Source organism: Chanos chanos, chromosome 4 (genome assembly GCF_902362185.1).
Source record: "Chanos chanos chromosome 4, fChaCha1.1, whole genome shotgun sequence".
In the NCBI taxonomy this organism is placed as follows: domain Eukaryota; kingdom Metazoa; phylum Chordata; class Actinopteri; order Gonorynchiformes; family Chanidae; genus Chanos; species Chanos chanos.
In genome coordinates, this window is record NC_044498.1 from 21,504,687 (window position 1) to 21,532,082 (window position 27,396).

At 39.7% G+C, this 27,396-nt stretch overlaps 2 protein-coding genes across 2 annotated transcripts; one reads left to right on the forward strand and one right to left on the reverse strand.

Moving 5' to 3' along the window:
- Positions 1 to 1,833: 1,833 nt before the first annotated feature.
- On the reverse strand, positions 1,834 to 20,598 carry itpk1a (inositol-tetrakisphosphate 1-kinase a). Its single transcript, XM_030772480.1, has 10 exons — positions 20,504 to 20,598; positions 17,182 to 17,206; positions 10,538 to 10,663; positions 10,117 to 10,234; positions 7,076 to 7,174; positions 6,274 to 6,314; positions 5,214 to 5,379; positions 3,832 to 3,899; positions 3,440 to 3,602; positions 1,834 to 2,243 (listed from the first exon to the last, which is right to left on the reverse strand). The coding sequence occupies exons 1-10, from the start codon at positions 20,596 to 20,598 to the stop codon at positions 1,942 to 1,944; spliced, it is 1,203 nt and encodes a 400-aa protein (XP_030628340.1). The 3' UTR covers positions 1,834 to 1,941.
- Positions 20,599 to 24,556: 3,958 nt separating this feature from the next.
- Positions 24,557 to 25,809, forward strand: tmem251 (transmembrane protein 251). The gene is made up of 2 exons (XM_030772892.1): positions 24,557 to 24,623; positions 25,237 to 25,809. Exon 2 carries the CDS (start codon positions 25,252 to 25,254, stop codon positions 25,657 to 25,659), a length of 408 nt encoding a protein of 135 aa, XP_030628752.1. The 5' UTR covers positions 24,557 to 24,623; positions 25,237 to 25,251; the 3' UTR covers positions 25,660 to 25,809.
- Positions 25,810 to 27,396: the final 1,587 nt, after the last annotated feature.

The window sequence follows — 27,396 nt, forward strand, 5'->3', positions numbered from 1 at the left end:
ATTTCATAACTGGTCTATCTAACATAATGATTATTTTCTATGGCACATATTTTCAACCAGAAAGCCGTCGCTCTTTTGCTTTGATAAATGTGAAGCCTGGTAGTTGAAGTCTTAACATACGCTGATTCACAGCTGGAGCTTCAGATGAAAGATGTCATTTGAACCACAGTGAGCTTTTTATCAGAATTTAAAACTCAACTGAAGTGTAAATAATACACGCAAAAAAAGATAAAAACATGACCTGCTACTTAAGGCTTTGAAGGTGATCAGCTTAATAAATTTATGGATGTTCATCATTTTTTGATTTGAAGACAGAACAGATCAGCTTGCATTAATGTGGATGTATGAAGGTTCTGCTGAGTAGCTGATTACACTCAGTAGGTGATTAAGTTGTGTGTCCCTGTGGAGACTGCTGGGCTGACAGTAAGGGAGAAGATTTGTCCTGTTTGTCAAAAGCTAAAGAGCCATAGTGAAGAAAAAACGCTCTGACAATGTTACACACCAGAGGACTGCAGTATGTGTGAAACACATCACAACCACAAACTCTAGTTTGACTTTTAGTCAGAGCCTACTACACTCACAAACAGAAGCTATAGGTGTAGTTGAAACTTATTAGACACCCAAACTCAGGCTGTAGGTGTGGTCTAAAATGATTACAATCCTAAACACGTGCTGTGGGTGTGGTCTAAACTTTTAACACTTAGAAACATCAGCTTTAGCTGTGGTATAGATGTATAGACAATCATAAACACAAGCTGTGGGTAAAGTATAGACTTCTTACACTCATGAACATAAACCACAGGCATAGTCTACAATGATTATACTCAACAACATAAGCTGCAGGTTTGCTCACAAACATGAGCACTAGCTATGCTATGTATTCCCCCTGATATAGCTTGGCCATTCTTTAATGTTATTTTTTTTTCACTGGCATCATATGGAACCATCATTTAGTATCATGACGGACACTATAATGGAATTATTTATGCTTTGTTCAGTGAACTGAAATGACAGAAGAGATGAGCAGTTTTTTTTTTGCATATCCAAACTCTCTTGTATTAAGTCCATATTTCCATGTTTTGTGTTAGTTTACAGTCATACAAGTTATAAATGCTTAGCTCTCTCTTTTCCACATATATACAAGTGTGTTTAAAGTACGTTTTGCTTTTCTGGAACATAATACAAACGCTCATACAAACAAACTCAAGTTTTAAGCAAGGTAGTGTCACCATGACGATTCATCACAGTTGTCATGGTTACATGTGAAATGCTTTGTGAGACTGAGGTGCCTTCTGTCCAAAAAAGGTTCTTGTCTCTTTAAAGCACTCAGTAAGAAACTATGAACACTGCACATCTGCAAACAGTGTCTGAGTTGTCCTTTTCACACCTGGGGACCTTTTAATGCCATAATAGTTTACCTTTTACCTTTTATATTTCACATTTCATGAAAAATGCCCTACATTTCAATTTTGTCAATGATTGTGAGTTATTTCATTGCAATATATACAAATGTGTCTAAAGAAGTATGATTCTGTACCTCAGACACTCACTGTAACTTTTTTTGTTATCTAACAGTGGATTTCATAAGGAGGACCCTCATTTTGTTAGACCTACCAATCATATTGTGCCCTTATGATGTTATCCTTGTAGTAAAAATGTGATTCTCCTTTAACATAAGTCCAGTGCAACATATACAAAAATAAAATCATATCAATATTTCAAAGCAGAACCTTCTTTTTGATCATTTCAATATTGAAAAAATATCAGTGTTCTGGAAACAATTTACGAAATAATAAACACACCTTTGGTCATTACTAGCTAGAATTAAAAGTTGCCATTCTCCATCCCCTTGTCTTCTTCAGGTGAAGAAGACTGTTGATTGGTTGGTTAGGATGATGTCACTGAGTATTACAGGCTGTCTCCCTGAGTGAGGGTGTGCGGTCACTGTGAGGAGGCCTTTGTCACTATGGTAGACCTACAGTGCTGCTGAAAGTTTGAGCAGATGTCTCCGTTGCACCCTAGTCCCTGATGGCTGCTCCTCTTAATTCCTTCGCCATCTCCTAACCAGCTGCTCCCCTCATTTCCCAGAATGCTGCAGGGCAAGCTACACGCCGGTGTTGCCACGGCAGCACTCTGTGCCATCCGGTTGGCTCTCGGATACCCTCCGGCAGAGGACTGGTTCTGCAGAACGCTCGTGAGGTGACTCAACAAGTTGTCAAAGAACTCTGGGACGCCCTCGTATCCTAGGCAACAGTTAAAGCAAGTTAAGGATCATTATCCACTAAAAAGGAAGATAAACATTTAGGACAGTTCCATGTACTGTTTTATGTTTTGAGAATGTCTGTTATTCTGTCTGAGGAGGCTGAGAAAGTGTGTCTGCAAGGACTCCTTGTTATATGAGTGACGAATTACGTCAAGGAAAATCAAGGGAGGCCAGAGAGAGTGCAAACACTATGCCTCACACCTGGGCTGTCATGGGAAACTCTCCTCTCCTCGTATCAGCCTCAAGGTAGCAACATCCAGCCCCTCCCAATTGGACACATACGATCACCATAGCAACGAGGAAAAGAGGGAGGTCTGCTGGCTTCATTAGGTCTAGAACACCCTGCAGAGAGCATGCAGCCTTACCTAACCTTTCGCTTCATCTGTATGGAGCAAAAAATAGATCTACACCACTAAATTGATAGTAGAGAGTAGTAATTAAACAATACAATCTTACTGTATGAGAGAACTTGCATGGATGCATGAAATATGAAGTCCTACCGCTGAGAAACAACTTATGGAATCCAAGTGTAAAATTACAGGGATTCTAGATCTCTAAATACAATAAACACTGATTGCTATATCTCTTATAATAAGTTTATTTCAATCAACAGCAAAGATACAAGATCTTTGTGGTCCTGCAATCCAGCTTGCCTGATTCCGAAAGCCGTCCAATAGCATTACATCATACAAAGAAAACTCTGACTACACACTGACACCTAGAGGCCTAAAAGTATGGTTGCACTGACGCCAGGTTCAGGCTGGGGCTTGGCATGAATCTCAGAACAGAATAAAACAGACCATTACAGTGGGCACTCAATGAACCTGAGGGGAGCTTGGCTTTCTCTTTTCTACACCAGAGCTATTCCATCCTCTGGACAACACCAAAACACAGTGGAAACTTTAATTGCGTAAATTTGATAAATCACAGGAAGCTATACAAAATCATTACATAGCTCAGAAATTATTCTTTTGATTTAATTTTCTCTATCTTTATTTCAGCAAGAATTGAAATTTACTTGTAATATATGTACTATATTGTAACATATGTAATATATGAAAACCACAGTGCTGTAGTAACGCATACCAAAGATGTGTAATTACATAACGTAACATATGATGTGCTACAGTGTGTTTGGGTGGGTGGGGGGGTTTTTGGCGTTTGCTCCTCTCATACCTGGGAAAGCGTTGATGTCGATGATGGCATGTTGTCCCGTCTGGTTGTTGATGATGACGTCGATTCCAAACAGAGTCATGCCCAAGGCCTGCTGCAGACACCTGCACATTTTCCTTATGACATCATCACTCGGCCTTCTGGACTGCCCCTCCACATTCTCCCTCTAGATAAAAGAAAGTCAAAAAAATGTCAATAATAAAAAAGTATATGATGAAGCCCCACTGTGACTGGTTACAAAGGACCATTTATCATTCCTTTAAGAAGAATATATTGCTATTTCCATGTTCAAATGTATCTTATTGCTCCAAAGGGCATTTAATTCATGACCGCTGATTTATATCCCCATTAAACAATGGTTGCAGTGTATTTAACAGAAAGCATAAGTAACTTACAGAGGTCAGATCTGAAGAAGACTCTGGCTTAGAGACGTGATGACTGTTAAAAGATATGCTTTTCCTGTCTGAGAGAGAAGAAAACACTTCACCAGTGAGTGGGTTCAGAAAAGGGCTAATGTAACTACATACTCGCTATTTCACAAAGACAGGTTTTTTTTCCATGCTTCTAGAACAAAATGCTTAGTTCAATGGATGAATGCATTGAGTACTTATGTTGCACACAGGGTAATGTTTCAACCTCCACTTTATGTTTCAATTCGGTCTGTCTCTATGCACACCACTCTCCCTGCCTTGCTGAAACGCCAGTGCATTGTTCATGTTATTCAAGATCTGGGGTGTTTAGGGTATGGATTGCCAGGAGGGGGAGCAGTTTCACTAGTCTGTTTTCCAAAAAAGAAGAGTTGGACGAATGTTGCAAGCACTGGTCTGACGTACAAACCAGTGCTTGCAAAAAGAAAGCAGGAATGTGAATCTAAACATTAACACTAACGCATGTGGACAGAAAAGAAGAGGAATGAAGAGTTTACAATCGTAAATGACTCTCTGCATAAAAATGGCAACAGGAAAAGCCTTTTAATGCCAATCTCGCTTGGCTTCTGATTCCATCTGGTCATTAAACTGAAGATGTTCATAAACAACACAGAATGAAATATCTTTATAAGGACATGTTGCGCAGGTTCACAGAAGACTGTAGAATCTGGAGCCAGTCAACAAAGACTCAAAATCATTTTAAAATCACCACCTAATGTATGTTTGTGCCATCTTCTTAAGGGGCGAAATGCTATTTAGAATGGCTTGAAGTTGCTTTGTATACTTGTAGAGTAATCATAGCACACTAATTGCTTTGGTACAAAAATTCTAAAGAATTGTGACACATATTTTGACTGTAATAGTCCATATTTCCCATAATTAGATGCTTGATATACCTACCACCTTCAGTAGACACCCTGGGATCAACACTTCAGCTACTATGAATATACCAGTTGTATTCTGATATGTTTACTGATTTTACTGTGTTGTCCATTATTAAGAAGAACTAGTACAGAAGAATTAGCATCTAGTCAATGCTAGCTCACTCTTGTGGTATTTTATCAAACATTGGCAGTTTTCAGTTCCTTTTTAACAAGTTAAAATATTTTTTAACATTTCATACAATAGAGTTATTCCCCTTTTTAAAATTTTTTACAAATATGTTTTCCTTGGGCAGTCATTAATTATTAGTAACTGGGCATTAACTGGTCACTAAGGGTCAGTGACAGCAGGTGGCACTGTCATGGCTAGACAGTGTTACCTGCATACAGAAGAGACACCTCTACCTCAGCCACCTGGAGGAGCAAACTGGAACATGACTGAGAATGAGAGTGACTAGGTTGACTCACCGGTGGGTCCTGGTGGAAAATTCCTAATGGAAGGCCGCTCCACAATGCTGTAAGAATCTCCTACCACAAACACTTTATACAGCATGGCATTATGGTTGATGAAACTTTGGATCACGCACGGAGGTCGGATGTCCTTTAGGTCCTCCTCGCTGAAGACAATGGCCATCTACAGGTGAAAAAGCCATCAATCAATAATTCCAACCAATCACCAAGCTCTCTCAGGTAACAAACTAAAAAGCAGTCAGGAAGATTAGAACTATGGTTTAAGATGAGCTCAGCGGAGCAAAATTTGCCCAAACTACTCATCTACAAAAAAAAAGCAAACAAACAAACAAAACAACTCCAAGAAGTAAGGTGACCTTTGGTAGTGGTGACAGAGAGGATAGACCTCTCTCCACACCTTACAGATAACAATGACAGGAATGTGTTACAACACATCTCATAGACCACTGAATGGCTACGCATGTCAACACAGACACACACACACACACACACACACACACATATTCAGCCATCTCTTTATGGCTGGTGTAAAATCCCTCTGCACAATAGTCATCTAAGAAAATTTATGGCAGTTCATAAGTTACACCTAAAAGTTAAGTTATACTATTATGTAAGAGCTTGTTTTACTGGACTTGATTATTCACAGTTTGGCCATCTCGACACTGTAGCATCAGAGACCGTGACCTTCACAAATCTTTCACAGAGTAGATTAAGGACCGGAAGTGGCTTGTGACAGCGGCAGAACAACCAAATTCCTGAGATTACAGAAGGGAACCTGTGTGTTTGCACACACCATGAGACACAGCAGAACAGAGTGAAGCAGAGCAGATACACATGAAGTATGTGAAAGGAGTGGACACCTGTCTACACTAAACACAGCCACGAAGATTCAACAGCCATGTAAATCAGGCTGTGGATGAGAGGAAATATGTGAACTGTCTGGCTGTGCTGGAGGACTGCGTTGCGAGCCACAGCATTGTATAGAAGTGTGTAATGATTGACAGCAGGGGTTTGGACAGCTGTGGAAGATTCCAGTGCTTTATCGACAGGATCTCACCTCGTGGGAGTTGGTGCCGTGTGCCACTTGTGTTTTGCAAACTGTGGGAAGAAGAGAAAAGAATAACACAACTAAAACCTGTTTAACCATCTCTGAGATCTGTGTTCTGTGTAAACACAATTCATCTAGTCCTTCCCAGGAACACACAGCGTATTCCATTAATCAGCATATCTATCTATCTATCTATCTATCTATCTATCTATCTATCTATCTATCTATCTATCTATCTATCTATCTATCCATCTATCTATGTACCTGTCTATCTATCTATCTATCTATCTAGATTATGCGTATGGACATTTATATAGATATATGTACAGATATGGATGTAGATATAGATATAAACACAGATATAGATGTGGATAGAGATATAGATAAAGATGTATAGATACAGATACACATACAGATATTCATGTATCTCAACCTACTACTTATTTCCATAAATAAGCTAGTAGTATATAAGTCAAATAATAATTCATTCACATGGATGTTCATATTACAAAGCACATTTTGTGAAGTCCACTGAACATTTAGAAATGATCTATGTTATGTTGCTCATATTTGAGAAAGGCAGAAATCTTAAAATATTCTATCCGACACAAAAAGTAATGCGCAACAATTTCCTTTTCATTACCTTGGACTGCTTTCGTGTTCACAATTTAAATGATAGATGTTGTTATTTGGCCCTGTGTTTAGTGTATTGGTGTTAGTGTCAGTGTGGTGTGGTAGTGTAGTAATGTTAGTGTACTAGTGTTAGTGCAGCATAGGACAGTGGCTGCGTATGGAAATGAAGATGACTTACTGAAAGGGAAGGTGATGCCATGCTTACGGAGCTGGGGGAGGACCTCAGGCCCACACTCATTTCTGAGAACCAAGAACGGAGGAGAGCAGATCCTGTCATCTATTAAAACAGAGAGAGGGAGAGACAGAGATGAAGGGAAGAACATGTACCGTGTCACACTAAACCGAAAGCATATCTTTCAGCTGTTGTGTGCTCTGGTCTCTCAGATTTGGCTGCCGGACTAGAATTTATTGATTGTGTATGCATCAGTATTGAACTAAGAATTAGTCAACCAACAAGCACCTAATTTTCCGCTTCTGTGCACCTCCCTCTTGCTCTCTCTCTCCCTCTCTCTTTCTTCATCAGCGATCTGTGCTATATCTATGTCATTTTCTCCTGTAAGTGTGACTCATCTTGTTTGAGAAAGTTCAGGAGGTGCAGTGAGACGTCACAGAGCTCATGTTCTCCACCCACCACCTCCATCTATCTCCCTCTTAAGCTTTCAACAATACCCTAAGAGCCGGAGGGAGACGAAGCGGAGCCTCCGCAGACGAGTGAGGTTAAAGTTAAGAGCAAGCTGAGGAATTCCCAATCTTTTTTCGTTCCTTCTATGTCTCTCTTTACTCTGTCTCCCTCTATCTCACAATACATCAAGAAACACACAAAACGTACAGGTCCAACCCCAGACACAGGATAAGCTGATAGCACATCTTCTGCACATGTTGAACAGGATGTGTCTGAATCTGCCATTACCTTTTACAGCCCATCCAAATTGAACTCTACTGTAGTCTTGAAACAAGCACTTACTCAGCAGTTGTTACCGCCTCTTAATATCTCTGACAAACATCAGAACCCATTGCTTGTCTCAAAACAGGAGCAATATTATGGTACGATCCATGGAAACCTTAACGGTAAAGCACAGATGTGTGTCTAGATTTTTTTTTTTCTTTGTTCTTATTTGAGCTGTTCTGAAATCTGTAATATTCATGTTCCAGCTAAAAATGTCAACCTATTTATGGACTTCTGAGAAAAACGGTGAGTTGTTTTTTTGTTTGTTATTTTTGCTCACACAGTGGTGTTTATCATTGGACGGATGAAAGGGTAAACAAAGAGGGCAATCATTTTAAGAGGCCTGACGATGCTAAATCACACTGGTATGAGTTTCTACGCACACATTTTTAAACAAGCTCTGTTGTTGTTGGCAGAGGTGTAGGGAACTGATCAGAGCAAAGCCATTCATATATGAGTGTAGAAGTGTACAGGTTGAACTCTTTAGCCTCACAGTTCTCTGTGCCCAGGCTAAATTACAAATCAAAGTTTATGATGACTTTATCCATACCAAACAAAACTGTTACCCACACTCGCGTGACCGAGAGGAAACAAATCCTGTCCCTCAGATCTCAGGTTGATAAAGAACAACTTGACTAAACTTGGCTTTCTACTAAAAATATATTGCCTTGAAAGATTAAACTTTTTTTTTAACCTTAAACACAGAAATTAAAGCACGTTGGAAGACAGCCATCCAATCATATGAGAGATTAAAAAGACAAAGATCAACGACACAGGGGGAAAAAAGCACTCAGCAAAACCAAATCTGTCTCTGATCAGAAAGGCTGATAGAAGTGTAGTTAAAAAACATCTGGTTTGAGTGGAGTGGCACCTAAAACTGTACACGCAACTTAAAAAATAGAGCAGGGACATTAGCGCCGTTATCGTCCCTTTTCCCAGGAAGCCTTTCTCTGTTATTGCATAGGCTAACAGCCATGGAAGTGGTTGCCTGGAGAGAGGGCCCAAGAAATACTCACTCCCTTGGTATTCCAAACAGACCGCTTTCCTCTCCTCTATTAGAGCAGACCATGCTGCCAACATCAACTGTAAACCTCATGCTACCCCTTGGCTCAGAGCCGTCTCCGTGGCAACTCCGTAGGAAATTATTTTTGAACAACATATATCTATTCCTCTAAATTGTGATTAGGTCATTAACAAACGGATTTATCATCATATGTATCTGTTGTTTTTTTCCCCCATGTTTGGACTTCTAACTTCAATATGTACATAAAGTACACAAGTTATTGAATATCAGCTCTAATTTGACCATTGCATCCTGAGATTATCCTCTTAATCTGACTTAATCTGAATAAGAATTGAAAATAAATTGCTGAACCATTATTAAAAAACAATGTATATGCATATATGCACATACACCTGTTTTAATAATATGTTTTTTGTGTAAATTATATAGCACACACTAAAAATGAGCTTTTTCAGCTTCAATGACCATTTGAATTTTAGCAGGTGAGCACTGGCAAATCTGTGTGGCAACATACACTGAAGGAGAACAGTCTAATGTGTCCTCAATGGTTAGCTCTCCACCTTAACCTTACAGAACCAGCGGTGTAAGCCCCTGGGCTCTACGGCCGGCTGTGTCTGGGTCTAACAGGCTGGCCTGCTCTGCTCTCTGTCATCAGTGAATACAGAGAGCAAGAGGGACAAAGAACGGGCGAGTCGGCAGTTTTTCGGACGTAAAGCTCCCCTCTAAGCCGAGCACTTCCCCAGCGGAAAGGCGAAAAAAGCTCCCCATCGCACTGGACATCCCAGAGGAACAAAAGAGTGCGGAAGACTTCACTACGCATCATTATACCCCAGTGGATCTGCCCTGCAAAGGCCGCAGGGTTAGGAAGCTGTATGCCAAAACCAAATCTCCCACAGCCAGGACCTCTTGGTACCACAACCAACATAAGCTTACAGAATACTTTAAGTGTGTGCTAAGAGGGAAGGATAGAGATCCACCTTAATTTGAGCGTCTCCAAAAATTCCTGGTAACTAAACTAAGCTCTGTTAATAAGTAGAGTGTATTTTCTGTGCAGGTATATATGCTTACTCTGTTTTCCAATATGTATTAACTAAATAGCAATAGCACATCATTTAATTAGATAAACACGCAGTATTTACATTCTGTTACTTGTGTCTATATTCTCTCTCTCTCTCTCTCTCTCTCTCTCTCTCTTTCCTCCCCCTCTCTTTCTGTGGGTATGTCTTTTTGTGCAGCCATGTGTGCAAACCTTGCATGCACTCTTCAAGTTTGTGAATAAGCTGGTAGGACTTGCAACGATCCAGCAGCGTCCGAATGGCAGGCAACGGATCCAGTATCACAGTCTCTGGATGGGCATCAATGTAGTCCTAGAGAGTGGTGCAAAAAAATATTCATTCTATTACTAAAACCACTCGATATTATCAAACATGTCAGGATTGAACCCTGAGGAATTAACAGGCATTTTGTAGTATCTTTAATAGCATCTTTAGTAAATTACACAAGGAACAAATCAGACACAGGGGATAAGACAGTTAGAATGGAGAAGATTTCATATTACCATGGCAACAGGTTTGCGGATAACCACAACATAACGTTGATGCACACATTTTGTGCGTAGCCATGCCAGAGTGGTAGAGATGGCAGAGAGCTGGTGGAGACACTAGACTCACCTGAACACTCTGTACCATTAGCATGGCCTCTGTGCTGTTCTGGTCAGCCTCCAGGATGTGGTCCGTCAGCTTGTGGATGATGACGTCTAGGGGACCCTGCTCCTCCAAGGGCTGGCTGAGGTCCAGCTGAAGTCCAAGAGAAGAGTACAGTCAGTGTCCTGCCTTGGGTTATTTAACAATAATCCGTTCTCAAAAACAAACAAACCCAAGAAGCACTAACAGACAATAGGATTAAAACTCTTAGAAGCTGATACTGAAAGGGGACCAGTAACTGGCTCATATCGAGATGGAAAGATGGAGAAGATATTAATTTATGCGGGAAAACAACGATCCCCTGAGCATCATGTAAAAACAGCTTTATTGATCCTACTCTCTCAAACCAACCACATGTCAGCTAATCTCCATTTCAGTGCAGAGGGGAATTCTTCTGTTATGGGAAGATGCCAGAAGTATGGCATCTGCTAATAACAAAGAAACTTGAGAAAGCTGAAATGGCAGCAGCGTTACATGAAAAGCTTTATATCATCTTCGAAAGAGGGGATGGGTGCTGGGTACAAACAGCGCACTCTATTCCCCTGGATTTTGACCCTGAGGTTCAAGCCACTGTTTTTCTTGGATGGGACCACCAATGTTCTTGGCAGAGGACAGAAGCATATGGACCTGGCCTTTGCAGACTAAGCAGGGGACTATTATGTAATATGCTACAGAGTTGGTGGAGAGGTTGCTCTCTTTGAGGCGGTACCAAATATAGGAAGGAAGACGTGTAAAGCCATTAGATTGCCGTATTGGGGGGGGGGGGGGGGGGGGGTAGGTAGGTTCTCCAGTGGGGCCCTGGTAACTAAAAGGCTCATATTTTCAAGGGGGCGGATGTCTGGATATTCTTATGGCGACACGGACGATTTGCGAAAACAGACATTAGGGGAAAAAGGGTATGACCTCAGTTTGTTTAAATGACACAAACATTCTTCCATCCACCGTACATAGATCAGGGCACCTCATAACAGTTCATAAGAATGACTCATTAGTATCCCGGGGTTATTTTTTTTCCTGCTGTAAGAAAAAGAAGGAGCTACAGCCGGAGATTCGCCGTTACATGACAAGTCTTTGGAACCACTGAGGATGTCACAACAAAGCTGTAGATATATTTACCTCTTCTAAGAGACACTATGTGCATTTGGAGAAAATCCAAATTCTGAGCTGTTGAAAATACATTTTCTCAGGTGGGTCTAACTGTGTTCGGGGCTAAGTAAAAGTACTCATCAGGAAACAACAAAAACAGCCACCCCCCCCCCCCCCCCCCCCCCCCCCCCCCCCCCCCCTTTGAGTTTGCAAATGGGTCGTACTAAGTTTCACTAAGTGTTATACGGTACCACTGACAACTGCCCTGTCCCTTTTCTTTTGTGTGGCAACATTTCTTTGGAAGGCGCGACACAGTTCTGTAAGCCATGTCTAGCTCAGTGACTGATGTGTTCTTCAGTTCTTTGCTTATATGCAGCAGCTGTAGATTTTTAAGGAGACAGCAGAACAAAAGAATCACTGCTTCCTGGACAGCATTAAGACATACTTGTGCCTGTTCCCACTAGCTGAGCAAGATTCTCCTGAAAGAAAAAAAACAAAAAACAAACCAAACCAGCAGGAAGGATCTGGAATGGGCTTGTGCTGAATCCAAAATAATCAGAAACGAACTACTGATTAAAATTTGCTTGACCTCCACAGTCCCTGAACATAGTCCCTTGAGAAACAAGACCATGTGTCTGATAAATTTCTTATCTCATATAATGTATATATAATAACGTATCAGTTTGAGCAATTGGTTGGTGACTCACACTGCTAAGAAAATGCCTCTGGAGAACTGAGTATGTGCATTCTGAGTATTCCAAGAATGGTTAATTGAAGAACACAGCAGAAGTTGTCTGCCTCTGCCTGTTCCTTGTACAATAACCCAGGTCATAAAATGAAATCAGTTAGCTATTACCAGTGATCTGTTTGTCTTCTTAAGCAACTTAGTTATATGTTATAGGCAAACACTGTACAAATCCACTTTGCCTACAAAATGAAAATAAACATTCTTTAAATAGGTTCAAATGTTCAAAATCTGATCAAAACGCCTTACTATGGGCAGGAAGGGATCCTTACTTCTCTGTGTGTTATGAAGTTGCAAAAAATTAGAATAAAAAAAAATCTTATAATAATAGTTGCACTAGTTGCAGTTATGCTGTGTTCTGTGCCCTGAAGGGATGGAGTAGCTATGTCACTGCATCTGATGGGGGAATTCACACTGACCTAATAAAGATTTGTTTTTTGTCTCTAGGTTTCCCTGAAAGGCAGAAATACCTGCGAAACACACAGGAGGTTTATCTTATCTCCCAGTAATAAAGGTGAAGCACAGCAGGATTGGTTCACAGAAGTAAGGCAGTGGGAAGGATGTAGTGATGGCGGGAGGAAAGAAATGGAGTAATAAGAAGAGGGGGTAAAAGCGACAGAAATGTGAACACATGAATAAAAACATTGGGATATTCACCAAAAAGCATACAAAAATGCTCTCTAAATACACAGTGTGGTGTGTGCTATTTCTATTTCTTTTTTTTTTTAACTTTGTAACTCCTTTATTTTCATTTTGTTTCTTGCCACTTCATGTATTCTTAAACCCTCTTAAATGCTTTGAAACATTCCCTGCTGAGGACTGTGCCATGACTATATGGTGCAATATGTTATAAAAAGTTGTAAACACATTTTAGTTTTTCCCTTATGCCTTGCAATATTTCAAATGACTAAAATGGTTTTGTGTCACTTGGTTGCCACCAACTATGTGTTTACAAAGCACTCTGATTACCTTTCTTTAACTCTCAGTGGTGTGTTTCAAACCACTCGTACACACACACAACACACACTTTTCAGCCTGATTGTTTCCTCAGTGTCAGATGATTGATTAGAGCAGTCATTTGACATCAGTTGGTAAGATAACAGTTTGAACAGTGGCACACAGTACATTTGTCCTACCCTTCGAAAGCAGGATCTGACACACCAAGGCGTAGGGTGCGGCTTATCTCAATCGATGGAATTATTGATCATTTACGAGAGATTTATAACGTCCTTCTGTCTGGGAGTGACCTGCGACTGTGTGATGCTAGGTTTGCTGTCGTGTGACACAAAAAAACAGAGCAAAGTCCATTTTTGTCTTTGCTCTCCACACCTTCCTCTGTCTCTAAGTTTGTCAACGCGCCTCATATGGTGCTGAGAGAGGAGAAAAGGCCGTGCTCTGTTTTTCTAGCTCAGTCCAATCCCTTATCAGTTGAGCTGTTTCACAAGTGCTGTATTGAAATTTTGAGCACCTTGACCCGGTCTCTCTCTCTCTCTCACTCCTGTTTCCTGTTCAATAATGAACCAACAGAGAGACTAGATCAATGTCTCCTTTTCATCATTTCCAATTCCTCACATCCACCCAGGGAGAAAAAACAACACACTGAAGAAAAACATCTGTTTGCTCTCTCTAGAGTCTTTAACAGTGAGGAGAGGCATGGGGTGAAATTTATCTAGGGTCTCCTTCAGATCCTTCACATTAGATCCTTCACATCTACCTCTGAAAACAAAGCCAGGACTGATTTTGGGACTGTTCCCAGAAACCGCTCTGTCACTCTCTGACTCCAAATGGTAAAACAAGAAATGAAAAATGACAGTTGTAAATATTCATTGGACCACTATATTTAGCGGTAGGCACTGTTCTCATCAAAATATATTTTGCTTAACTATGGTATTTCCTTCAGCACAATCAGCTACATGAGTGGTCTCACTTTATACCAGACACACCTATTAACTATGTATTTACATATTACCTCTTGTACCTCAAGTGTACTGGAGCCACTTTACAATCTATGAGGAAATTACACTTCTGAGGGAGATAGATCATTATTCTATGGAATGTGTCAATAGAAACTACGAATATAAATTGGGTGTGAGTGAGCAAGTCATCAAGACATGAATCAGTAAACATTGACATTAGCTAGCTTCAACAAGGACATGTCCTTGTCAAACAGACAAAAAGCCTGCAGAACTTCTAACAAATAGAGTGTCACATGAAAAGTACAAACATTTATTCTTGTAATGAGTAAAGGAATCACACTCAATCACCTCTCACTCTTTCACATCTCAGCTAAACATATCAAAGCAACTTAAAAGACCTGGAACCCATTAATCAGGGCTAACTAGGTTGTATTTCTATAAGTTGGGATTTTAAAACACAACATGAATAATTTTAAATACCTTTTAAGAGAATGTTTGTCAGCATATAAAACATTAAAACAAATATAAATAAACAAAATGTCAACTAATTAATTATAACCTAATAGCTTGTAAGAAGAAAAAAATAAATGTTATACAAGATAGAGTTTTATACCCATGTATCTTTCTTAATTTCATTTTTTTCATGAAGTAACAGGTGCCTTGAAGTACTGTTTTCAGCTAAGCTGTCATTTCAAATTGACAAATTTTATGAGCACATGAAAAGCCTAATTAACACGTCATGACACCGTTCTTACTGTAAGCTTTTGCGACTCAAGGGCTGGCTGGTGTCTAATCATTAACTTATATTGCCTTAGAGGCTTGTTTCTCAGACAAGTATTACACCTGGTCTTGACCTAAATTCCACTAGGAATTGAGATGATCCATTTAAAATGGATCCATTTAAAACAACTTGTCTTAACCCTTGTCTGGCGGACCAGCCCAAAGGACATCAGCAAGTAAGACTGGCTGTGAACAGCCTCCCTCTAGTCTGTTTTTCTGGAGACGCTCTGTGCCGAGGGGTAAAAGGAAGGGGAAAGGAGTTGTTCAAAGAGAGATGAGCAGGGGAAAACCATAGTTCTCCAGGTGTTGAAAATACGTTCATTTTTCAATATTTTTTTCATCTGTCGGTATAATTACGATACTACATCGTATACTAGTCTAAAACAGAGACATCCCAGATATGTTTTCCCCATGTTTTAAAACTTTGGTCATTTTTCAGCACTGAAGCTATAGAGTAGATGGAGCATACAGCAACTGAAGATATATTATGCTCAGAGCACATCAACAAATCAGGGTTGCGTCAACATCTTACCTGGCCTAGAAAAAAACACATCAGGTTCATGGAGTCCAACCTAGAGTGGGGGTGCCCCTCAACTTTTAGAACATTCTGTTCATCAGCACATGGTCCACAGTGCGTCAGACTGTGAGGCAGAAGTCCATTTGTAGTGTAAAACCCACGTCATTGAGAGAGAGCTCTTTGATTTTGTTCAACTTAAATAGTTTGGTCACTATGCTTAAGGAAACTGAGAAGAGGAAGACCTTTCTGGGCCTTTGGGAAAGTGACAAAGTTACTGGATACTGGTGACAGACTGGATAAAGCTATGCTCCTGTATGTGCTCTGTACCCTACCACGCCCCGCAATACAAACAGTAGTAATGCAACCATCCAATAATAACAACCACCTAATTTACCATATTGTAGTGATGAAACCAGGTGACACATCTGACATTAAATTAGCTTGTTTTGAATGCAGGGATTAAAATTCCTGTTCCGGATCATATGTAATTGAGACATTCAAAGTCATAGACAATAGGCTCTTTTCCCATTTTACACAATGGTGTGGAAAAAAAGGCACAAAGGTTTTCAGAGACTTAAGAAATAGTTTCAGATCCAGAGCCAGTTCATAATGGGATTCCTGAGGTATTTGTCCTCTCGCTGCAGTGAATGTGGTAGATGGAAAATTCTATTTTTACTGGCATTTGGGCTTTCCCTGGTCTGTTTCCACCAAAGAACACTTATAATATCCTCCTCATTCTTCACTGCTCTTCAGTTCAAACATGTTTAAGAATGAACCCTAGCAATGCTGGTGGAATCTGTTGTTAATTTCATTTTGACCAGAGCTAGTGCACATGCACTTGAGGTAAATGTCTCAATTTGTAAATTAAAAAACGGAAGACCAACCATTTTGTTTGATTTGCAAAGTTTCTAGTTGTTCCTACTTGGAACTATGGATGTACAGGTTAACCTATTTTGAGCCAATATGAGAATAACATGCTAAAAAGGTCAAACATATCTCAAATTTTGTTTATGACAGTTGAACTGAGCTAATAAGCCACTGACAAGCTATAGTCCTCTGTCGATATAAATTAACTGTTAATTAAATTTATAACAGAGTAAGGGGGAAGTCTTACAGATAATTAAAAGCATATGAACTGATAAAATCAGGAGAGTGGCCAAAACAGGAAACCTCAAAGAATCAAAATTCTGTGTGTTGTTTGTCAAATCCAAAAACGGTGGGAACTCTCTCTCTCTCTCAGCTGCTATATTATAAAAATGAGCTTTAAAACCTTAATAACAGATAGGCCTATTATTGTAAACTTAACTTACAGAGCTTTGTACGAGAAATCCAACCTGTTACATATGTGCTCTACATTAACGCACATGCACACATCTAAAAACAAACCCGAGGTATACGATCTGACGCACCACTTCAATACAATGTAGAACTGTCCAGCATACGTTTTCTGTGTAGTTTTAGATTCAGACAGGAAGGGGAGTTCAGATAGTAATGCACAAGACTATGAAACAGATGTTGAGTCACAGAATTACACAGCATTGATGAGTGAATAAAAGAGTTTCCTTACCTGGACCACCTCGATTCCTCTTTTCCTGTGGAGAAAACAGATGCAAAATTATTATTCAGAACATAATCTAGAGATTTCTCTATGTAGCGCGGGAAACTGAATTCAAAAAATGGATTAGATTCTTCATCATGTCAGGATGAAATGAGCCATCTGCTTTGGGCTTCAATTTTATCGATGAATTACAGTTTAGTATGCATAGTCTGGGAACAATTTTCAGTGTTTCTAATTGTTAATCAAGTCTGAACACACAAAAACAACACAGAATGCCAAAGTAGGCTCTCGGACACTGCTAGCATTAAATAGATCGTAATTGAACGCACTTTTTCCTAATCATAGATGATATGATCTTAACCAGCAAATTAGCAATTTTGGCAAATTAATTCACATTAGCAGTAAGGGGTTCATCCTCTAGCATTTTGGCTCTTACTTTGCACTTCAAGGGTGTCATTTAATTAACTCACAAAAAATCTATAAAGCAAAAATTGATTAAAAAAAGACACACTAAACAAAAAGAATGGACAGTTATTCAAAGACCAGCAAGTCGGCGCAGTACGCATCTGCACTGGGGAAATCTACCACGCCATATCTGAGCCATTCTTTACTGAGATATGAGGTAGTGTACATCACAGAGAGAAACTAAAGCAACTGAATACCAAGTTGCTGGTATTGTTGTTAATCAGAAACCTACAGGATCTCTTTTTTAGAGAGAATGGCCAAACTCAAAGCACTGTGGGGAAAAAAAAAAATCCTGTTACTTGGCAACTCAAAAAGGGCTTTGTCACTGAGGAGCCTCATTGGCTGTGGGACCAGGGCCGTCTCACACAAGAGAAAGCTAAATAGCAGAGAATTCTCCACATTCCCCCTCATGTCACCACCTCTCTCCCTTTCTCTCTCTCTCTTTCTCTCGCACATACATCCGCACACACAGATGCATGCACGGACACATGCACACAAAGTTTTACACTTCAGTACCACGCAACACCGAGAATCCTATAAAGCGTGGCCAAGTTAGAGAACATTTTAAGACACTAAGTTGAGGAAAAAACAATTCGCTTTAATTTGACAGAAACTTAAATGGCATTAGACCCTTTACATTCTGACATTTTCTGTGTATGTTTACATGCGACACTGGTCCTTATGAGATCATCCCAAAATGGAGAGCCAAAGGTGACTGGCTAATTATAATTCCTTGAAAACACTTAAGGTAACAATAAAAGTGGAATTCCCTCTATCCATGTGTGGCACCAGCTGGCAAACGCATTTAAACAGAGGAATGCAGATTAAGAAAAAAAAAAGTTATACTGTTAAATCAAAACACTCACGTGCATGCCACAGTGGGATTTATATAAACATATGTTCATGCCCTACTTACCCAACATGCACTCGTAATGACAAACATTTGAAAAAAAAATTATATACACCTGCTCTTCTCTTCTCCGGAATAATAAAACAGATAATACAGTCTCAAGGAAATTCTGTGAGGTCCTAAACAGTGGAATGGTAGTAACGGTACTGTTTTCGAACTTAAATAGCTTTATGTTCACAGAAAAATGCTGGAAATGCTCATTTAAACCTCACTATTGCAAGAGCTGTCTTCATAGTACTATTCACCCGGGTACTTTATGCACTTTGCTCAAGACTGTCGCTGAAATAGTCAAAACAAGGTCTATCTGTCTGTTAGCATGCTGTTAAGTGTACTTCTCAACACAGCACAGACTGTGTCTTGACAACACATACTACCACAAAAGGGGAATCTTTCGGGAGGGAATACCAAGATACTGAGCTACCAAACAAAAGATAAGAACATATTCAGAGTTGAAAAAAAAAACTTTTGCTCTAAAGGCTGTCCTAGACAAGGGGCGGGGGGGGGGGGGGGGGGGGGGGGGGGGCTAAGGCTAATCTCTCCTCTCTCATCTTCCAACAGTCTTTTTGGATCATCATGATGGCTGTAACAAGATATTCATCAAGCAACAAAACTGGAGCCTAAACTGAAATCGCTCGGGTTTTAACGACAACCTCAAATGGTACAGTGGCGCCGTCATTCTACCTCTGACTGGTGAATATAGGGATGTTCAATCTTTTCCAAATCTTGATCCACAATGGGGTTTTTTTAGTGTAATGTCCATTCTGTTGACTGTTTCACCAAGGTGCTTCGAACAAAAAGAAAGGCATATCCAACAGGTGATACTGTTTAAGAAAATCAAGTGTGGAAAAGTACTGACATTGTCAAACCTTCTGCCATCTTCACTGTACTAATCCATTTGGAATCTATTCTCATTCGAGTGAAACAAGTGGAATTGGTGAAGTACTTGAGTTGTGAGAGAAGTGTCAAAACTAACAGTAAGGGTTTACATATGCTCACAGTGTGGAATTCTTCTCTGGTAAGATCACTTTCCATCATCTTGCCCTCTACAATGTTGAAAATTCCATCTTAAAATGTCAAATTTGTCACAAGCTTAGCCACTCCTCCCCTCCCCTCCAAACACATGCTGATATTAAGAAGATGAAACCAGCAGAGTAAGCCCTATACCAGCTCATTTTCACCCACTGGATCATACTCCATCTTAACTTAAATTTCTGAGTATGTGTGGATTTACAGGTGGTTAAGCCAGATGGTCAAGTTGGTGAATGAACTAAGGCTTTGAGATTGTCCAGCTAGTTCAAACTGGTAAGTGTGAACACAAATCAGTAATGTCACTAACACAACTCAAGCCTACCACTAGTCGCAGTTTTCAGCAGGGAGTTTAACTATTGCTACAGCTCAGATGACAGTTCTTGTCATACGTAAGGATGACAAGTCTTACCTTTTTAAATGTTGACTAAGTCTACATGCGTTTGTTTGGCGTAGTCAACAATTTGTGACCTTGCAGGGTGTGAGTGCAATAATTTTTTCCACTTGTTCATCAACACATCATCAGTCCACTTCTACTTGCTCACCATTACTACTTGCATATTTCCTCTTCAGATCAATATGACCATATTTTCAGTAATGAAGTTCCATAAACAGACATATAATTAAGCTGGAGAAAGCTCGTGCTAAAATCGTGATGCGGTATGACACCATATGAGCGTGACACCCTTGATAAGTCATAACCTCCTCCCCTCCCATTCACTGTTTACACTGCTCTCTGTACGTTTTGGTCCGTTTTCTCCCGGGGAATCGGTCAGGTGCCTCTGTATTTGGAAGTAGACTACTTTAAAATATCAGAGGGTCAACAATTGTCTAAACAGGTTCATTGACACTTTGATAGATTTTGACAGGCATTATTGGTATGTGGCACAGCGACACATCTTCCCTTCAAAGCTCTACTTCTTTACGCACCTGCACATCTCCACGAACGTCAGGAAATTCAACTTCTTAATCTTCTTCTCGCTGAGCCAAAATCCCACTCTTTTTCCTCTCAGAAAGGTCTGCATCTCCAAAGTAATTAAGACACTTTTGTTCAAGCGCTGAATTAAAGGCGGGCGTTAACCAGTGGCCGGTTTTGCACGAGCTGCAAACCTAGACAGATTGCACACATATAATTACCACGAAAACTGCCAAAAGGTGTTTATTCCATTTAATAAAGCTATCTTAGACAGTGAAATGCATTCGCTAAAATCTTCCCGTGTCTCCCCAAAACACTGTCATTATATCGTAACCAGTGGATACGATGCCAGTTTACCCAAGCGCTGCTAAGGCATCGGAGTGTCAATGGGTCATCCGTAACCTACCTTAGCTGTATTTCTGGTAAATCGGGTTACAGATTCAAGTCTTGTCAGTTGTGGCTTGATCGCTGTATCAGTATCTGTCCGTTGTAACGTAGGAAAACTGCCCGATGTGCATTGTCCCTATCCAAGTGACGATTAAGTTAGTATAAGAACGACTTTATATCAGATTTCAGGCGCTCTGCCGAAAATCGAAAAAGCGAAAACCTTCAACAATAGCTACATAATGAATAAAGTCCAACCATATACCCCTTACTGCTGTACGTCTTACAAAGTGTGATGTCTTTAGGTGACCACTCCACCACAGTTTTCCTCAGGTCTCTCTGTATCCATAAGGATTTTGTCCGCCAGTTGTCACTTTAGTGAGGAAATGTCGTTTTGATTGGTTAAATGAACACTGACAAAAATGTTTGCTCAGGCACCACCCTCCTTCGGGGGCGGGCTTGTACAATGTGCACAGTAACCGTACAGCATTGTACAACCGTGGGTCATGGTTAACACGCACACACACAAACACAGAAACACACTCGCACACACACACACACACACTCAGAGAAAGAGAGAGAGAGAGAGAGAGAGAGAGAGAGTTAGTTATCATTATTAATTCATGATTACTTCATGATAACATTAACAAATTCAGATGAATTTATCCAATAATAAATAACTTGTTATACATTTGTTTCTAAATAATAATGGTGATGATGACAATTATAAAGGAAGAATGTATACCATCTTCATGGACATGCTTATGGCATAAAGTGAATCTAGTGACTGTGAAATCAGTTTAGGAGTAAAAGAGACAAAATAGAATTGAATAGTCCTTATGAATAACAAATTAAACGCTTGTCATTTAATTTATTATTCCATAGTGTGTGGTATACTGCTCAAATCTGCTGAGGGCAAGTTTCACCCAGAACAGCATTAATGTCCATGCTTTAAATAGGCCTTTTGGCCAGTCTACTAAAAAAAGATTAATTGTCTGTTGTGGCTTAGTTATGACATTGGACAATGAAGCAAATGATGACTAAGAATGTGTCGTGTACATTATAAAATCTGGAATATGTACATCATGTCCTTTTGTCATTTGTGTAACTGTGAATGTTGGGAAATCTTAATTGTTCACTTAAATTTTTTGAAGGACTTTGGCTTTTATTATACAAATATGACTTGATTAAATCCAGGCCCTAGTCAGTTTAAACTTTGACACTGCAATTAGTTTAAAAGCAGCTGTATAGCACCCCCACAAAGGAGGAACCTTGATCACCTTTGAATAAGCTGAACAAGCCCACTGTTTTTTTTAACTGCCTTTATCTTCAGTAGTTGGTGGTAGGTCAAAGTAGGCGAAAGATTGGCTCACAAGTCACGACTACTCGTTCATCTACCTTGGTGACCTGCTGAGACACACCCTCCATTCTGGTGAGGCTCATGGAATTCAAGTCTATTTGAACATCCATGCTACCAGTTCTCACGACCATACCATCAAATCTCATCCTGTGAATGGAAAACTGCATTCCTGCGCCACAGTAGGTGGTTGACTTGAATTTCCACTGATCAAACCAAGATTCCTAAAGCTTAGAACTGGACAAATGGAACCAGCACTGCTGAGACGAGTGGCCGTTGGTGACATAGTGCAGCCCCTCCACCAAGTCATGAGGAACAGGAACAGATTTCACTGCACTAATCACTATCAATGATCACTGATCTGCTATCTGTACCAAATCCTGGTTGAAATCCCAGGTGTTTGTTAGACATGACTCGGCCTTTAATGTCAAGGTTTGAATCTTGTCTGATGTGGTTCATCTTTTTCCTCATGGAACTGCAGAATGTTTTTTTTTTTTTTTTCATCTATTTTTTTCTGATCTCACATTTCTCTGCTTACTTGCAGCAACCTAACCTTAACCCCTTTGTTCACTGTAAGTAATATACTTCACTTCTGTTCCATTTTATTTTTGTTTGTAGGTAATTTAACAAATGTAATACTTGCACTTTGGCTTTGTTCCTGGTACAATGGTAGTGTAGACAGCACAGTCAGCATGAATAATCAATCAACCAATGACAGAACACAAACGTGTATAAGTAAGCATGGAAAGCATTTGTGAATCGTAGTCTTGTGATACGCCTTTGTCTTAAATGTCAGCAGTTACAATGAATGTTCTGAACTGGACTGAACTGTGTCTAGAATTGTACCACTATAATGAGATGGCAGGTCTGGATATACTCTCTGCACTGTAAAATATGTGTTAAAACTTACAGGTTAAGATTCTTATTTGCCAAAACACAGACACCAGAAATGAGTATTGTTTTGTCAGGACCATCGTATGGGATAAAATGAGAGAGTGGTGGTATACTTCACTGAGTTAGTGCAATGATTCACCTCAAATATTTCTACAGAACACTGTGCATTCTCTACTCAGTTTAGAGAATCCTGTGGGACAGGTAGCCTGATGGCTTGAGGTTGTCTTTAGGTTTAAGTTTACCATTAGACACCACATCAGTGAGGTCCATACATCATCTAGCTGCGTTCACAATCGTTGCCTCTGTGAGTTCTTGGAGTTTGGAGGACTGTGCAGAGTTTCAGTATGTCACGACATTTCAACATTTACTGAACCCATACAGTATAGCCCTGGAAGCCTGGAAGGTTTGTACTGTGTTGCCGTGATTTTGGAGAATGATGAAGTGACACTGATTTAGTCACTGAAAACATTGCAGTGCTGTACAAAGTTCAAAGAATCCACCCCGAGCCTATTCAAACGTAAAATCTATGTCAATATGGGTGGTTATGCATTTTGTAAGGTGTCTCATTGTTTATGTGTAAAGTGAGAGTTTCCTTGATTCTTGCAATGTCTTTAGAAAAACTGCCTAAAGGTGTTCTTCCACTGGCTCACCCTGTCCAGACCAAATGTTTAACATTACTCCCTCGCCATCTTTTAAACAAAATGACCTCAAACTTTCGTTGCGGTTCACGCTCAGTTTATGACATGCACGCTTAGTTTATATGCATCTTTTATAGTTTATGTATACAGTCACATCCAAAATTACTGGCACCTGAACAAAAAGTACTATGCAAGCTAAACTTCAGTACCGCGTGACAGTGTGGAACATATATTACGTTCTTAACGTGTCAGTGTCTTGATAAAAAATTACACATTTCTAAAATTATAAATTTACTTCCAAAAGGCTTAAGTGCTCCAGTTATTAGTGACTCTGCTTTCTTGCCTTACACAGCTTTATTAAATAACTAAAAGGCATTAGGTGTGTTTAACGAGCACTTCACAATATAATGCGGAACATTTCAAATGGTTCAAAAAAGCATTCATGTGTAAGGCAGCATCTCCGCCACCATCAAGACATAATAAAAACTAATGGTGAGGAAAAGAGGAAGTAATCTTATTTTTGGAAGACTCCTTTTCAGCCAAATAATGCGATCCCCTGACAGGAGAGAGAAATCCGCACATTATTGCAGACCGAGCCAAGTTCATTTTAACATTTCCGCAGTCATCTAATACAGTCAACATTCCTGTTCTTTCAGGTGGTAATATTGGAGAAACAACCGCGCGGTGGCAGTGTAGTTACTCAAAGCATAAAACGATAGTTACATCCCGGATGTCGCGTCTCGAGGAAGTTAAATCACATGACAACAAATGTGTTTCATAGGTAGTATGTAATATATCTTTCGACTGTTTGGTGTCTTGGAGTTTGAAAACCTAAAGATATGGATTGACATCGAAGGCGCCGTAAGCTTCCACTTATTAACTAATTTATATTACGTTTAAGAGATGCGTTTTGTGTGAGTGGGGTGCTTTAACACATGTCTTGGGCTAGAATCGATGTGAAGTTAAGCCAGTTTCGCTGTGACTCTCTTGATCGACCATATTCTAAATTTCAGCGGTCGTAAAACGACCAATCTGGTATCAGCAGATCTTAATTGATTCTAAACTGTAACGCACACAAACCTGATTTACCGCTGTTTTTTGTTTATGCATTCTACAGTGGTTTTGTTCAGCAAGGCAAATTGATCTAGTTTTAGTTGATTGGTGCGGTTCTGTCAAAACCAGCGTTTGATATATTTATTTCTTTACCCTTGTTTTTAGCGGTACTTTCGTTTGTTTCCTCAATTTTCAGGAACCGTAACTGAAACGAACTAATATCTTTAAGGACAGTGTCTTTTATACTGAAAAGGGAGTCAAAGAAATACACAAAACCATAATTGGTCATTGCATTGTTAATTAAACGTTATCATCTCATGTTGCTAAGGCTTAAACGGACTGTGAGGTATCAAAATACACCCAGGACATGCTTTTGTTGTTTAAGGCCTGTGTATCATTCACCTTTCCCTTTGTGTTCCAGAGAGGAGCATGGAGAATGATGAATTTCCGTCAGAGGATGGGATGGATTGGTGTGGGACTATACTTGTTGGCTAGTGTGGCTGCAGTATACTACATGTTTGAGATCAACCAGACATACAGTCGCCTAACACTGGCAAATGTGGAGAAGGTGTCGGGGAACACTGCTTCTACCACCCCCCCTTCACCTTCATGGACACAAAGCCTAAAAAACCGTCTCCTCCTACTGCCTTTCTGGGTGTGGGCTACTATCTTCTTGATTCCCTACCTCCAGGTTTTCCTGTTTCTTTACTCATGCACTCGGGCCGATCCCAAGACAGTAGGCTACTGCATCCTGCCTATATGCCTGGCAGTTCTCTGCAACCGCCACCAGACCTTTGCCAAGGCATCCAATCAGATCAGCCGACTGCAGCTGATTGACACCTAACGTGACCAGTCTTTTCACAGGAGAACTTGATGTGTTTTCTCCGAGGCACATAAAAGCCGAAAAGTGCAGTTGCGAACCAGGCCTGTTCACTCCTGTCACAGACTCTGCAGTCTTGGCATTCCTCTATGTGTAATTAAGGGAGCATTAGTACAGGCCACTGTGACAATTGTGTGTTTTTGAGTGGTGTAAAACCAGTAGTACAACTATGACACTTTACAATTTTTGTGATTTTTTTTTTTCTGTTTGTTTTGTATTCCACACAAGGACTGGACCAACCTGGACAGTGAGTTTTTTGGTTCACAGCTTGTAGCAAAGACAGATGTTTTTGGTGTGCACTTTAAAACCGGAGCTAATGGGGCGTAACATTCATTTATTAACATGTCACACCGAGAGGCACATCACCTTTCAATGTGATATGAAGAGAAATAAATCAAACTGACTTAGGTTAATAATTTAAAAGAATGTAAAAACCTTACCCCAGTGACTCAGTCCGAGTGTTAGTATTCTTATGACAAAAGAAGGGGCAAAACCGTTGCTTTTTTTAAATGTACTTTTAAAAGCACATTTAAGGCCATACTTTCCTGTATTAACAAAGCCTTGGTAATTTCCATTTAGACAGAGGCTGTCCATGCCACTCAGACATTGAACTGCTGGTATAGCTCCTCTTTTATTCTTTAATCAATGTATTATGCATTTTTTGGTGCCCTCCTATTCCACTGTTTTCGACACGTAGTTCACAAATGGAATACCCATATGTTTTAGCTGTAATTACAACAAGTAGGTACTTTGATAACAATCTAATTTATTGCTTAATTTAAATGAACTGGGTATTATTCCAGAATATCAGCAGCATCATTATTGTATTTCCCCAATAAGTGTGATTCGGTTTGACCTGAACTAAGTTCCATCAGATAAAGTGCCATTTTGATACTACAAAGAAAAGCTGTGTGCTTGATAGCATGTCTGTGCTATGCATGGTGTTTGAAAATATGTGTTCTTTTTAATCTGTGTTCAAACACATGTCCCTCTAAAAAAAAAAAAAACGGAGGAAAGAAAAAAAAGTATTAATGGGATAGGGTTTGTCATCGTCGTTGTTAAAAAAAGTTTGTTACATCTGTAGACAAGCATAGATCGGGGTGTGTTCTTGTAGGCAGTTAGATTGAGCAGAAGAAATGGGGAAGTGAATTTGTCTTTTTCTGAATTTGTTTGATGATGTATTGAGTTATTTGTAATGGTATTTTCTGGCCAAATTTTTTGATGTATGGATATTCCTTAACTGTGTTGACTGAACATATCTTTATTAGTGTCACTCCACTTATTCAAAGCCATCATTGACAGAAAGGGACCTGTTTTCCCCAAATGTTCTTACTCTTTGTCTTTCTGAACTTTAGAGTTCAGTAAAAATTATGGCAGTATTCTCTAAGGTGTACTTCACACTGAGCCACATGTGAGGCTTCTGTATACATTTTGTATATGAGAGATACTTTTTGAGGACAAATTGTTAAGACATTTCAGTCACAGCTTCTTACGTATTCAACAAAGGATCATTTTTAAGTTTATGAGGAATTATGTGCAGAAAATGGTAAATAACTTGTCAGACAGAGATTTGTATTAAAATCATGACAAATACTGTATGATGCAAAATGGATTTTATTTTTATGGCTGTATATGATCCAATCATATTTATTTAATTATTCAGTTATGATTCAATAATTTAGGTCTGTTTTACGAGGACCT